This window comes from Aplidium turbinatum, chromosome 6 (genome assembly GCF_918807975.1).
Source record: "Aplidium turbinatum chromosome 6, kaAplTurb1.1, whole genome shotgun sequence".
NCBI lineage: Eukaryota > Metazoa > Chordata > Ascidiacea > Aplousobranchia > Polyclinidae > Aplidium > Aplidium turbinatum.
The window spans coordinates 4,479,629-4,494,977 of NC_137477.1; the positions used below are offsets into that span (position 1 = coordinate 4,479,629).

At 38.1% G+C, this 15,349-nt stretch overlaps 1 protein-coding gene across 1 annotated transcript; it reads left to right on the plus strand.

Moving 5' to 3' along the window:
- Positions 1 to 632: 632 nt before the first annotated feature.
- LOC145771815 (solute carrier family 22 member 21-like) lies at positions 633 to 15,048 on the plus strand. The gene is made up of 13 exons (XM_082583548.1): positions 633 to 762; positions 1,337 to 1,449; positions 2,334 to 2,507; positions 4,074 to 4,177; positions 4,559 to 4,713; positions 6,074 to 6,263; positions 6,963 to 7,089; positions 8,304 to 8,401; positions 8,870 to 9,090; positions 9,840 to 9,948; positions 13,222 to 13,321; positions 13,915 to 14,075; positions 14,923 to 15,048. The coding sequence occupies exons 1-13, from the start codon at positions 633 to 635 to the stop codon at positions 14,969 to 14,971; spliced, it is 1,731 nt and encodes a 576-aa protein (XP_082439674.1). The 3' UTR covers positions 14,972 to 15,048.
- Positions 15,049 to 15,349: the final 301 nt, after the last annotated feature.

Below are 15,349 nucleotides of genomic sequence, written 5' to 3' on the forward strand. Positions count from 1 at the left end.
AATATGCATCGCCGAAAGGAAGAGAACGTTCATTCACCTGCAATAGCAGAAGTTAAACACATGGCATATAAAATAAACATGCCAAAAGCTCCAACAAACCTCACGTTTTTTCAATCAAAGTACATCTTCAAGTCGTTTCCCGCTCAACATCCGGTCGTATCTCAGACAGAAAAATTCGTCATTTTTGCATTGATTTATCGTCTGCGCAGACGTTGAATCAATGTAAAATTGACTGACTTTGCTGTCTGAGATTGTACCTACGACTATTCAAAAATTCAATTTTGGTAGAGATCACGCGTGGCAAAAAAGCGCATCATACAACAAATTATGAAAAAACGTTTAGGAGATAGGAAGCATCTGCGGCAAACAACTGCGTATTGAGGCGAGGATTGCAGGATTTTATGAGCAAAACCTCCGGTGGAACATTTTCGCACAACTCTAAAAGACTCCAAGGATGGGTTGTAGTTTCAAAAATTGTTTCGTGCTTTGCATTTTATAAGATTTTTTTACATCAACCACAGACATATTTTTTATATCAGATTACTGAAAGCTTGAAGACGATGCATAAAATCCTACCAAGAAAATTAAAGTTATCTTGCTTTGTAGAGATTTACTAGTACAAAGTTACAAACATGGCGCTCACCTTGGACCAAACCATTGAAGAAGCAACTGGAGAAGGGCGACACCAAGGGTTCATCTTGTTCTGTGTTTTAAGCATTGGCATTCCGGCGAGCTTCATGCAATCAGCAACAGTATTTATTGGTAAATTCTTTAACAAGAGGTTTCACCTTCCTCTATTGAGCTTTTCAAAATAACTTTCACTGCTTTATTTTACAATACACTAAGAAACAAGTCCCCCTCGCTAGCTCAATGGTTAAGGGCCCGACTCAAGATCAAGCTGCGCTAGTTCGACTCTCGGAGTGTGCGCTTGAGCAACGCATTTCAGAACTACTTTAAAGCTAGAAGTGAATTTAAGCCGTTAGCGTAACAACACATATGTTCTACTGTGCTGCTAATGTTTTTACACTATATGTCTATACAAGTAATTTTTGTGTTTGTTTAAATGTTAGGGGAGCAGCTGACTGCGGTGACCTTTTGGTTTTTCGCTGTCATGCTTGTGCAAATTATTTGTGTTTACTGTGTTTTGTATCATTTTGTTTTTATCAACAAACCAAATAAACCGAACTGATAATAATAATAATATTAACTGTATTGTTAATAATACAGTATTATCATTATAGCCTGTGTTAAAAGCTATATTTTACTCAATTGTAAACAAGTTAAAACGGTCATTTACGGTAATCATTTTTAATCGAAATTAGTGCGTTTCTTCTAGCTGCAATACCGGAATCGAGGTGCAGCCTGCCAATAGATGACATTAATTCGACTGCCGACCTTTGGCGTGAAGAAGCAAAGCGTCTCATTCCATTCAAAGACGACAAATTAAAAGTAAATTTTACTACCTTACTCAACCTAAAACTTTCGGCTGCATGGCAGACTGGTTCGACGTTTGGAAGGATGCTGGTTCGACGCTGCTCATGAACATGCGGCTGTACAGTATATTGGTCTTGACATTAAAGGCATGCCTGAAAGTGGACACAGATACCGGTCCACTTTAACTAAATCTTTAACCATCAGGTGGAAGCCTTACAAAGGCAATAAAACCGGTACAGATTCAATTTTTAATTATTTTCTGTCCTACACGTTACAAGTTGTTGATATTCAGAATTTTTACCCTGACAGTTGTGCATAGCCTAAGGTTTAATTAGAAGGTTCTAATGTTTTAATTGAAGAATTTAAAAATTGAATTATGGATTTCAATTAAACCTTGAAATTCATAATTCAATTTTTCTTTTAGAAAATTCATAATTCAATTAGGCTAATAAATGTATAAAGTGTCCGTCACAAAATGTGGCATTTTGGTTACAGGTCTACAAACTCCCATAAAAAGATTCATCTAACCACATAAACTTTCAATAAAACAATAAATACTATTAATAGTACAAAAAGTTCTCAATGCAAAGCCAAGCAAAGCAAATTACATCAATTATAGTTATTACTGTCTATAACCTCTACAGCCTGTTTCACCACAAAAGCGGGATCATCAGAAGGTCCTCATTCAAATAAAATTTATTTGAATTTCTATTTTTTTAATAATAATTAAATAAGGCCCTTTGGTTACCTCACTTTTGAGTTGAAACAAGCTGCAAAGGTTTTAGGTAGTAATAACTATGTTTGATGTAAACTTTCAGTGGTATTGTTGGAACGAAATAAGATTGGCAACACAATTCTTAACATTTACTCTACTTTCTCCTCCCCCTTTATATTTTCAGATCTTTGATGAATGCCATCGGTACAAGTATAATGTAAGAAACAGTTCATCCAGACTAAATTTAACGACAAGCTTCGATGGTGTCATCAACATGACCTCATTAACAGATAAAGAAACCTGTCAAGATGGATACATTTTTGATAAAAGTATATTTCAGGACACGATTGTAACTGAGGTAAGTTTTCAACTGACTTTATTTTCAAGGCAGTTCATTTACTCCACATACAAAGTCTCGCAAGGACTAATAGATGTAATCGAAAAACGCAAGATTTATTACAAAATTAAGGCATGCAATCCCAGACTGCAGATCAATCGTTTGCACATTGATTCAACGTCTGCAACCACGATTGCTGTCTGGGATTAACTCTATCTTAAGCTCAATCACGTAAAATAATTTTCTCACAAGTAGGTTACAATAATCAATTCGGTTAAAACCTTACAAAATCTAATAACTCTATTTGATTAAAATATATTTGTGATATCCATTGAGGATGACTACAAAATGTAGGATTCATTGTGACTTAGTGGCGTCGCGTTTGTTTCAAAATTCAACAATTCCTTTCCCGTTTGTGCAATGTGCATGTATGGTTGATTATATCACTACAATTGCAATTTTCAATCCTTGTTTTTAATAATACTAATGAAGTGTTATGTCGGCTGCATAGCCAAGTGGTGAGAGCCCTAGAACGGCAACCGAAAGGGCGCCGGTTCGACACTGCTCGAGCATGCGGCTGTGTATTTGGCAGGACACTTAAAGGCATGCCTGAAGGTGGACATGAAGATTGGCTTCCTTGCCTTCCCGTCCACTTAATCTAAATCTTCAACCATCAGGTGTAAGCCTGGATACGACAAACAAAAACAAAGTGTTTTGCAATATATGCATCCATTGCACTTATTTACACATACTGTATATTAAGGAGTCTATTACCCGTGTTGTAATGAATACAGTTTCGGAACAAAATTATAAGAGACAATCGAATACATATTTTTAGTGCACTGGTAGTTATTGCAAGTCTATTAGGTTTTGGTTTCGAATCTTTATCTTCGGATTGACAAAGTCTTTAAAGATTATTCCTGGCAGTTTCGCATACTTGTAGGAGGCTTTGAACCAATGACGCAGGGCTGGATGCCCGATATTGGCAGAGTAAAGTTTCCGATTGTTGAAGTGTTCTTGTCAATAAATTCCATCTGAAGTGCCACTGAATGGAAAGCAGCGTTGAAGTGCGTTGCACAAGCGCACACCCCGAGAGCTGAACCAGCGCCGCGTGATCTTGAGTCGGTCGTTTAACCTTTGAACTAACAGGGCGAATCTATTTCTTCAGATCTGATTACAAATTTGAAAATAAATTAAGTGCTCTTTTTGCAAATTCTTTGATACAATTTACGGTATTTCCAGTGGTGAGATATGGCCAGTTCGCAAACCGCTTACTAAAAATAACAAAGTTTGCAGAACCAGTTCCTGGCCAACATTCTTAAGTGGACCTAACAGAAGGGTCACATTTAGACGGAGCCTCTAATAATATGTTCTGATTGGTTAGCTGTGCCATTGCAGTTGTTGGGATCTGGCAAAACTTCTTCATGAAGCGGCTTCCAATATAATCATCGTACGCAGGGTTGCCAAATGTAGCTAATTTAACCAAAGGGTAAGGAGCCTACCAGTTGCTAACTAGACTGAGTCTCATCCTTGCCTGAGTCGAACCACTCGCTACCGACTGACTTTTAATTGCTGTTTTATTTTTAGTGGAGCTTGGTGTGTGACAAAGAATACCTGAAATACCTATCAACGTCGATTTTCTATTTTGGAATTCTTTTTGGTTCCATTTTGGGTGGTATACTGGCTGACATGTGAGTAGTTTGTTTTTATCACCATAAAATCAGAGTTGGAATAACTTTAAGCTACGTCACCTGTACGAATCTTATTTGTCGCTAGAATTTATAAATTGGCGTAACAAGGCTCATGCAGCATGAATGTTTAGTATAATTGCAGGTACATCCGTCTTAATTGTATTAATTGAAGCACGGATTTCACTTTCAAGGACCTTTTTGTTTCTTGTATGACTAAAGATTGTTTTTCTGTCGTTGTAATTTGGGAGAGTTACAGACAACTTGCATTTAAATTTTTATTCCATGTACAGGGTATAAAGTAAACCTTTTGTGCCTTATCTAGTTGAGTCTGCACCACCATAGAATTCAAGTCTAACTGAAATGCAATATCCGTTTTCACAGGATTGGTCGTGTGATGGTCTTTCGAATGGGAACCATCTTGGGATTTGCCTGTGGACTTGCGATTGCTTTTTCATCAGACATCTATGTATTTGCTCTTCTTCGATTTTCAGTTGCACTGCTCTTCAAACCCGCTTGTCTGGCCGCTGTTGTTTACGGTGAGTAGATTGAATCTTTTCTTCTTGGACTGAGAAAACCTCTGGGAGCTAAATTCTGACAGTTTTGTTATACTTCTTCTTCTTCATCGTATGAGCTGTTCTTCCGGACTATATGTCTGGGCATGATGTCATCAGCTACTCGACAGTCTCGTCATCCAGGGCCTTCAGTCCAAGCGTTCCATGTGGTGGTTGATGGATTGGGCAGTCATGGACGACATGATCTACTGTCTGGTCTGTGGCGCCACACTCGCATCTCGGTGAGGGAGCCAGGCCCCATCTGCACGTGTCTGAACGAAAGCGACCGACGCCGGTTCGTAGGCGGTTAAGCCGGACCCACGCAAGTCTTGCGAGGGACATTCGCGGAGGGTGGGGATCGACGTCGGGTAGGAAATCACGGAGTCGGGAGGTGTTGTTTTGCCACTCCATGTTCCATGTGTAGTTCGTCCAGTGTGCCGCACTTATTCCAAGATCTTCAACGTTGTTCAGAAGCTGTCGTGCGGCGGGCACAAATGGGCGTCTTGATTTCAGTCGCTGCTGTCCTCCAGGTAGGCGCTGGAGTGTACTGTGGAGGAGGTGGTCGGGGTCCAGTGCGCGACGACGAGAATTTGACACTTCAAGTTTGTCATACTTGAAGAGGCCGAACTGACCCATTGTGACCCAAGGCCTGTGACAGAGATTGATAGAGTGGAATTTCTTCTTGTGGTTTGTAATTCACTAACCGCCAGTGATAGGAAAATTGCATTTGAAGTTTTTTTTAACCTACTCAAGTGCCCACCCCGATAGTTAAACTGTCGTTCAGTGATCTTTCAATTTCATCAGTCATAATGGTCACTCAACCGAGGCGTACGTTGGAATGAGTTGGAATAAAGCTTGTGCATACTACAAGCTGGATTTTACTACAAGCAGTACATTAGTTAGAATAGCCGCCGGAGAATAAACTAAGTTGAAAGTGCAAAAGAAATTTGCCCAAAATCTGTCTTTGCAAAACAAATTTAAAAACGCAGCATTTAGGTTTTTTTTTCGATTTTCCCAAATAACTAGATATTTTTGCCTAAATTCGCTATATTTGTTTTTGTAGCGGGGAAGCGACCGCCTCCCTGCACTCCCATCTATAACGGTTGTGCTAGTAAGCGTTAGTGAATTTTGAAGTAGCCTAAATTTGGTATCTTTATTTTAAACATATGACCAGTAACACCAAATTAGCTCTTTATTTTCCAGAAATAAACCTCTACTTATTGTTACTGAGGCTGCACTAGAAATACTATTAAAATCTAAAGCCTGCCAACATACAATATCATATTTATGAAAAATCCTATAAGTTATAAAATCGTTATGAATTTAACTGATTGCGACATCTCAGCTCTAGAAGTCAGCGCTGAAAAGTGGAGAACTGTTGCTGTGTTTGGATATAACATCACGTATGGGATTGGTTGTATTATAATGGCGTCCGTGGCTTATTGCTTTAGAAGTTGGAAATCTTTGGAAATTGCTTTTTCCATCGGTTTCGTACCGTTCATCATCATCAGCATCTTCCTCCTAAAGTCTCCCAGGTACGAAATATTTCAGCATTTCCATGCTTGGGCTAATTGTTAACGATAAATCGATTAATTTTATTTTAATCTGTGTTAATTAGGCTTATGTTTCTCGGCAGTCGAGTTTAGCAAGAACTCAGCAATAGACACGTGTTCTTGCTACACTCGACTGCCGAGAAACACGTGTTTTTGGGAAAAAGTCATGATGGCTAGTGTGGAGGCTACACCGGTATGGTTGGCGAAACACAATGCTCGCTGTTCTATAGTGAGTAGTCAGGTAGTGCTGATGCCAGGAAGATCGCTCCTTCTCAACTTAATTAAGCTCAGATAAACCTTTAAACTTAACAAACATTTGCGATGGATCCCACAAAGACATGTTACGCTTGCAGCTTGAAGTTTACGCTAATTTCGTAAATAATTGATTATTGAACTTCGAAAATGCTTTACATTGCCACAACTTCCTCCAACCGGTAACAAACAAAATTTAACGGGATTAAATAAATATTTTTCGACCCATATAAAAGAAAACTAACAAACCGAACAAAATTCTAACATTTTAAGCAAAACTCCACGCTTTCATCAGAAAAATAATCTAATACAAGTCGGCTATAAAGAAAAAGCGGTAACAGCAAATAACGCATGGCCCAACAAAACAACAAGAAGTGATGTGACTTGGTTAGTTTAGTTTGCAAACCGTTGAAAGAAGTTAAATTGCAGGTGGCTAGTGGTGAAAGGAAAGCATTCAAAAGCAAAAAATGCATTGTGGGTGATGGCGAAGCGAAATAAGTCATCAATTACAAGAGAAGAAATTGAGCAAACTATACTTTCAAGTGAAAGCAATAAGGTAAATCTGATTTTATTACAAAGTCATATTGTAGGTAGGCAGCGCTACTCGGTACCACACAACAGAAAAGACACAAAGCGCTTAACTTGATGAGGAAACAGATGAGTTACATACGAAGCAAACCTACTGCTTCTCAACGGAAAACGTGCAACTATTAGTTTTGTTGCGATGGTTTGTCCAAAAACGCAAGAGTTATATCCGAAATAAATTGGACTGAACGCAACTGTACTGTAGAAAACAAAATATCAGATTTGCCAAAACTTTCTGGAAACCTTGAAAACGTTGTGGGCCACTAAAATTATTCCAGGCTCTGGTCCTAAACCATCCCCTGGAACCCCTGCTTACGCTATTAGATATAATCTTGCTGCTTTCTGTCTGCTATGAAACTTACGTAGTCTTTACGATGGTAGTTATTTCTTATTGATTTTAGCCTACTTGTACAGTTCTATTTTCACAACAAAGAAAAAAATCTCTTACACTCTACCTGTTGCTGGTTTCAAGTTGTGCTACCAGTTTAATGAGTATTTTTTGTATTTTAGTTTAAAATTTTATTCTGTATTTAAATTGATCCTTTTGGTGATACAAATTTTTATTTGCATACTTAGACAGTCTTTTTGTAGGCTGAATCATTGCAGTTTAAGCATGCTTTCACTGAAAGTGCGGCTTTCCATACTAGATCTGCATAATTATGAAGAGGTTGCAGCTTCACAACCATGGCTCGATTGATATGGAGCAGTGGATTTGTTTTTTGTATCCAGACTTACGCCCGGCGGTTGAAGATTTAGAGTGGACAAGAGTGCAAGGAAGCCGATCTTCGTGTCCACCTTCAGGCATGCCTTTTAAATGTCTTGCCGAAGGCGCAGCCGCAGCCGCCGTATGCTCTTGAGCGGTGTCGAACCGGTACCCTTTCAAGTACCGTAACAGTCCTCTCACCACTCGCCTATGCAGCCGGAAAGCAGTAGATGAGGCGTTGGCTTTCCAATAATGCAAACCTGATTTGACACTTGGCTTGAGTGGTTGTTGAAAAACACCGCTCAACTCTATGCAGGGTGTAATGAATTGGGTGGGTTTTGTTAGCCTACTGAAGGAAAGGCAACATGAAGAAAATGACCAGGTGCTCCTAATAGCGCCTTAGGTTAATATAAAAAGAACCTTATCTTTTCATTTTCAAAAACCAAGTTTTAGACTTCTTCCTTTATTGTCTTTGTTTTAAGAAAAATGAGTCTCAGAAAAACTGCTTGAGGGAATCTTTCCGGAGGCCTTACACGAGAATGGTGAATGTCTGCAACATGTTTGTGTGGATGGTGGCGAGGTAGGTCAAAACTTGTTTTAAACTTTTCCTTGGTTCCTTTGCTTCATCGTGTACAAACGTAAAAAAATCAAAGTAGGCCTGTTAGGATTTATTACAGAGCAAGTGATTTTGTAGAATCAATTTTTTGAATAAAAAATATTGTCCTCCCCAATAGCTCAGTTGTTTAGCGCGTGACTTCTGGAACTAAGAAGCTTTAAGATCAAGCGGCGCTGGTTTGACTCCCGAGGTGTGCGCTTGAGCAACGCACGTTAAGGACTGTTCTCCATTCAGCGGCATCCAATGGATGGAATAATTCCCCGCCAACAAGACTTCAACAATCGGAAACTTCACTCTGTCAATCTCGGTGACCGGGCCTGCGTCAGTGATTCAAAGCCTCTACAAATATGCGAAACTAATCTTTCCCAGTCCGCGGATAAACATTCAATCAATCTTTTGCTTGTCGCTTGGCTAACTCTGTTTTTCTTACAGCTTGATTTATTATGGTGTGATGCTCAATTGTGGTACACTAGCTGGAAATATTTATATCAATCATGCGCTAGGTGGCGTTATGGAGTTGTTTGCTTGTTTGATTTCTATGGTGTTGGTATCTCGGACAGGCTGTAGGTTTTGGACCATGTTCTCACTTATTTTGACATGTGTGTCATGCTTTCTTTCAACATTGTGTCTGTACGCTTGGCACGATATTACAGGTAAGCTGTATGAAATTCTGTTTTACCCATATCTTACTAGCATTTTTTTAAACTGACAGACGTGAAGTCATCTATTTCTAGGCTATATTTTACCACAAAAAATAATATTTCGACAACAAAACATTTATTTTTTTTAAGTTACATTTGGTAAAGCTTTGTTGAAGAAATGAGCACAAAACTCAAATTCAGGAGAATATGGGTTAAATCATTAACTATTTTGATCATGTGTTATTGCCTAACCTCAATTCTTGAGTGAGATGCTCGAAAAGATGTCGGTTTCATTCCCATCGAGTAAACTCAGCTGAGTCTTTGGTAGGACACTTATTGACATGTTTGAAAGTGGGCACAAAGATTTGCTGCGTTTGCCTTCACATCCACATTATCTAAGTCTTCAAACAACGACCATTATTCTGGGGATAACAAAACAGTTTTGATGCCAGGCATAAGGAAGAATCTCTGAAGAAATATGAATTTAGTGCTGCAGTGCTGTCGGAGCATGTCAGAGCTCTGCCATCTCTCAGCTGGAAATCAGAAAAATGAATTGGCAACACTGGCATAAGTAAAAATACAATAGTTATTTTGAAATTATTATGTCTCTGGTACTTATAAAATTTCTACTAGTCCCCTGTATAAATCCGTAAAAGCTGGATACAACTGTATCTATAGTATCTATTTAAAAAAAGGAAAGTATACAATAAATAGATGATAGCCTAAAAGTTTATTATTTTATGTGCTTTGTTACGTCACAGCCTTTGCCAAAATTGGAGTGGTGCTTGCTATGGTTGGACGGTTTAGTTCAAGTGCTACATTTGGAATAATTTATGCTCATACTGTTGAGATGTTTCCAACAGCAGGAAGGTAATTAAATATTAAATTCTCACATGAGATATCTTTTCATCCATAGTAATCTTGTAATAGTCTATAGCCCCTTCAGAAAGCACTATACGTTTGTGATTAAATTTCTCATTCCCGTGTGAATAAGCTACAATTAAGGGAGACTGGGGTTAGTTGGAAAGTTTTTTTTTTTAAAGTGGAATTTAAAACAATTGGTGCATAACCTGACAACTTGAAGTGGCTTAAGTTATCACCTATGTTGTCCCCTATCATACAACTAAAAATAAGTATTCAGTCAATTTAACTTTTAATGCAAATTTAAAATAAACAAACATACAATTGGTTTTCCAACTAACCCCATGCCTGGGGTTAGTTGAAAAACGACAGTTTACTGCACACTAATTAACTGAACACTCTTTTTTCAATCAACAAACATTTACATGAGGTTGTAAGCAGATATGTTTACTTGCTTTGACATCAATATGCTGTAAATTCTACACCTAATCACAATAAAAACGTTTTTTAATAAACTCATTCTTAAAACTTGTGATACCGTATATATTGCACTTTCAAAGCTATTTAAATTAAAATTTTACCAGTACATCTGCTTAAAACAAGTACATTGGAGCTTATACTACGTACTATCATACCACGACGATATACTCGCATCATATTACATCGTCATACTGGTATCAAAACATTTTCCAACTAACCCCATCCTATTATTTTTCAACTAGCCCCATTGGCATATGACAAACTATTTTCCTAAAATATTCAAGCAAGGTGCATTTGACTAAAATTTGTTTATTTCTTCGTGTTGTAGAACACCTACAGCTGACACACACCAAAAAACTTCTGCCTATCTTTAACGATATGTGTCTTTATGAACTACATCACATGGTGGCAGTAAATATTTATAAAATTCATCGAGATTTAAAAAAATGATAATTTTTCAACTAACCCCGCCTTCCAACTAACCCCACTCTCCCCTACATCCAGCATATAGCTTATAATAAACTATAGCCTCGTCACAAAGTACAACATATAGGCTTTATACTGTAGTCTATATATTATAATTTGGTAGAGAGGTGATTTTTGGGGCTAACATGAGTATGGCCAAAAACGTTTGTAATTTTTAGTTTACTTTCATGTTATGTTAAATGCCGTCTGGTTTCTCGGCAGCCGATTTGTAGCAAGAATTGACAGCGACAGACACGTGTTTCGCCCATGAGGCTGGGCTCGTCAGTATCGCACCGTATTCTGCCACAAATTTATTCGACCACCGCTTTACCAGTCAGTTTAACTCTTATCTTTGTGGAAACAAAGAAAGAGCCAACAAAACCAGCAGGCGCCAGGGCAGAGGACATTGTGAAGAAAGGGGCGTTCTTCCCGGCTATCAGCACAAGGCTGAGCACTCACTAGTACAGCGAGCAGCTGCGATTCGCCAACCATAACGGTGTAGCTTCCACGCTAAGCCATTCAGACCATCCAATCAACAATATGTTTCTCGGCAGCCGATTTGTAGCAAGAATTGACAGCGACAGACACGTGTTTCGCCCATGAGGAACGCCCCTTTCTTCACAATGTCCTCTGCCCTGGCGCCTGCTGGTTTTGTTGGCTCTTTCTTTGTTTCCACAAAGATAAGAGTTAAACTGACTGGTAAAGCGGTGGTCGAATAAATTTGTGGCAGAATACGGTGCGATACTGACGAGCCCAGCCTCATGGGCGAAACACGTGTCTGTCGCTGTCAATTCTTGCTACAAATCGGCTGCCGAGAAACATATTGTTGATTGGATGGTCTGAATGGCTTAGCGTGGAAGCTACACCGTTATGGTTGGCGAATCGCAGCTGCTCGCTGTACTAGTGAGTGCTCAGCCTTGTGCTGATAGCCGGGAAGAACGCCCCTTTCTTCACAATGTCCTCTGCCCTGGCGCCTGCTGGTTTTGTTGGCTCTTTCTTTGTTTCCACAAAGATAAGAGTTAAACTGACTGGTAAAGCGGTGGTCGAATAAATTTGTGGCAGAATACGGTGCGATACTGACGAGCCCAGCCTCATGGGCGAAACACGTGTCTGTCGCTGTCAATTCTTGCTACAAATCGGCTGCCGAGAAACATATTGTTGATTGGATGGTCTGAATGGCTTAGCGTGGAAGCTACACCGTTATGGTTGGCGAATCGCAGCTGCTCGCTGTACTAGTGAGTGCTCAGCCTTGTGCTGATAGCCGGGAAGAACGCCCCTTTCTTCACAATGCCGTCTGGTTGTTAGGTTTTATTTGTCTAAATATCGTTAATATTAAAAGTTATTACTAAATTATTTTTGAAATCCCATGAAAGATTTTTGCATTCATACAATAGAAAATGAGGATGGAGATTTTAAAAGTTGGCGGGGATGAGCTGAATATTAGTCTACGCAGTATAGGTTTCTAAAATTATAAAGTGAAGTTTATGGAAAAATATTTTTAGATTACAAAATAGTATTTAAATTCTGCGATGGACTGGTCTATTGAAATGACCAAGCAAAAGGCCAACTTTATAAAAAAAATCCTACATTTGTGCTACAAAACTTGTCCTGTATTTTCTGGCGTTTGATGGATTCTTTGGGCTAAGGCTTAATTTCAGCAGAAACAAAATGCTCAATAAATTGTTAGATATGTGATTGAGTGTTTAATGCTCCATATGGCCTTGGTTCCACACCGCTCAAAAGCACGTGGTTAAGTTTTGATAAGCCAAAATAATGATGTGTCAAAATAATCGAATTATTCGTTGCTCTCTGTTTTGTGGCATCCGCATTGTTGTTGCAATGACACAAATGTTTGACACTCTAAATGACGTCGGTTTGAAACCGCTCAAGAGCACCGCGGCAAGCCAATATTGTTGTCCATCAAATTATTCGTTGCTCTCTGTTCTGTTGCATCTGTATCCACATTGTTGTCACAATGAACACAGCAGAACAATAGGTTACTACGATATCGGGACGTTCTTGAGATTGTTCTGAAAAACTTAAACCATTCAGTCTGTTTTGACCAAAAGTTTCTGAATTTTGCGGATAATTCTCATTAAAATATGGTAAACCAGCGACTAAGCAATTTTCCTGGTTGTGCATTTAACCAACAATCTCTGATTTACGTATCGCCTAACTATGTACATAAACTAACTGTAAAAACGTTTGCATGATCTAAATTTGCCTCTTAGTCCAAATGTTCAATGACATCGCTGTTTAAAACCTGACTATGATGGAAAAGTTGAAGAATGTAAACTTCAAGATACAAATTAATCTTATGTTTTACTGTCGATGCAGGAACACAGCTTTAGGCTTAGGCTCGATGGCTGCTAGATTTGGAAGCATTACCTCTCCATTCACTCTTCAAATTCAAAATCATATTCCTTGGCTAACTCAGGTAGGCTTCATTGAGATTCATTGAAGGTCGAGAAGGAAATTGGGTAAAATTTGTCAACGCCTATAGGAACGTATCTTTAATTTTTCAAATTCTAACAGCTAAAAAAAATACTTTTTTTTCTGAAACTTTTGGCCATAGGCTACTATACTGCAATTGACAGAACATTTTTGCACCTTCACGTAACTGGTAGCAGTTAGCGGCTGATACGAAAAAGTGTCTTGGTTTCAATCATAGACATTAGACAACCTTGTATAGCTACTTTTCACTTTCCCGGTAATGAATTAAATAGATTGCATACTAGCTCAGCATCACCGAAAGAAGGCTGCTACCTCCGTCTACCTAATTATGAGGTCACGTAGGTGTAGAGGAAAAAAGAAACCAAAGATCGTGTGCTCTCCAAGTTCAACAAATTTGCTCCGGGATGGTAAATACAGGTAGATAAATCATCAAGGAACTTAAGGAAGGAAAATTAACAATAAAAAATTTTCCGTGACAAATTATGCACTGAGCCTGACTTCTGAGAACTTCTATTAGTAGACCTATCGCGTAAACAACAGTGGAAAATATTTATTAAACAAGTTTTGTTTCAACAGTTAATCTTTGGAATCGTTGCCTTGTTTGCTACTTTTCTTGCTTCAAATTTTCCTGAGACTAAAGACCAGGATTTGTTGGATAGTTTTGAAGAAACAGAAACCTTCTTCGAGGCTAACTTGAAAATGAAACCATTGGCGAAGTGCTTTTGTTTGTCTGTGCAGTAAGTTTAAAACGCAATAGTTGCGCATTATTTTCACTTTAGGCTTTATTGAGTAGACTATCGACGGTATTAGTTTGCTTTTCTGAAATTTGCTGAACTATGCTAAAGTCTATAGCTAAATGAATCATCATAAATAACTAATGTCATAAATGGAAAGCTTTTTAGGTCAAAAAATTTTTTTTACTCATCTTTTTATTGAACAGTAAGTATGCTTGTAAGTATGTAAGTAAGTATGTAAGTAAGTATGTAAGTATGAAAGTAAGTATGTAAGTAAGTATGCTTGTAAGTATGCTCTTCAAAATTCTCAATAGGCTACAACTGTAGGCTACAGGTATAGCTTATATTAGCATATATATAGCCTATAGCTTATATATAGCTTATATTTTTAGTCACCAGGGCAGAATATAAGAATATTTTGTTGACATCCGGTTGTTTCTTCGACCAGCCTAATTATTTTCTAATTCATTTATTTCTATTTAATTTCTATTTATATCATCTATTACCATCTTGTTTGTTGTTACTTTTACTTTTAATTTCATCAGATGAGCGTTGCAACTAGTGCTCGAAACGATAATTGTCCTAATGAACACCCAAACTTTTCAGTATTCTATTTTCCAGTTATGATAATAATTAAGCATGGAAAGGCTGCTGAACAAACTGTAACGCTCTTCTGGAAAAAATAACCTAAAATATTATAAGGTGTTGCAAGTGACAATTTGCATTTATTTTAACGTTTTGCCAATCAAGCAAGACTGACTGATTGACATAAGAAGATCCTTCCTTTTTGGAGTAGTTCGTTTCGTTTGGGCAACAAAATTATTTTCTTTTTCACTACTTTTTTTTGCAGGAACCAAGATAAAAATAGCGATGCAAAGTTTACCACGGAAAAAGTTTAGAGGAATACAGAATTAATATTGCAACTATTTGGAAAATTGTCATTTAATTTGCATATCACGAGATTAATTCCAGTCTGAGAAAGCAAGAACTTCATTCAAAACTCTTTGTTTTGTTATAAAAACTTCGCTTTTAATTATTGTTACCAGAACTTCTATTACTGCTACCGAAATTTCTATAATTCTACCAGAACTTCTAAGGCACCTGCAGCTAATAAGGCCCGGCCAGTAATAAGGCCCACCCCCTGGATCTCCGTTGTTACAAATCTTTTAAACAAAATTGGAAGCTCTGATTGGTGCTATGGTGAATTGAGACTAACTGGTAAAGTTTCACAGCCTAAAGTTAAAAACTTTTTGAGTTACGGAAAGTTGAAGTTTGGG

Excerpts from the sequence above, each read along its gene's own strand:
- LOC145771815 (XM_082583548.1), top strand. The coding sequence starts at position 633 with ATGGCGCTCACCTTGGACCAAACCATTGAAGAAGCAACTGGAGAAGGG. Across the intron at positions 763-1,336 it reads ATCAGCAACAGTATTTATTG|CTGCAATACCGGAATCGAGG; the intron begins GTAAATTCTTTA and ends CGTTTCTTCTAG. Across the intron at positions 9,091-9,839 it reads CGCTTGGCACGATATTACAG|CCTTTGCCAAAATTGGAGTG; the intron begins GTAAGCTGTATG and ends GTTACGTCACAG.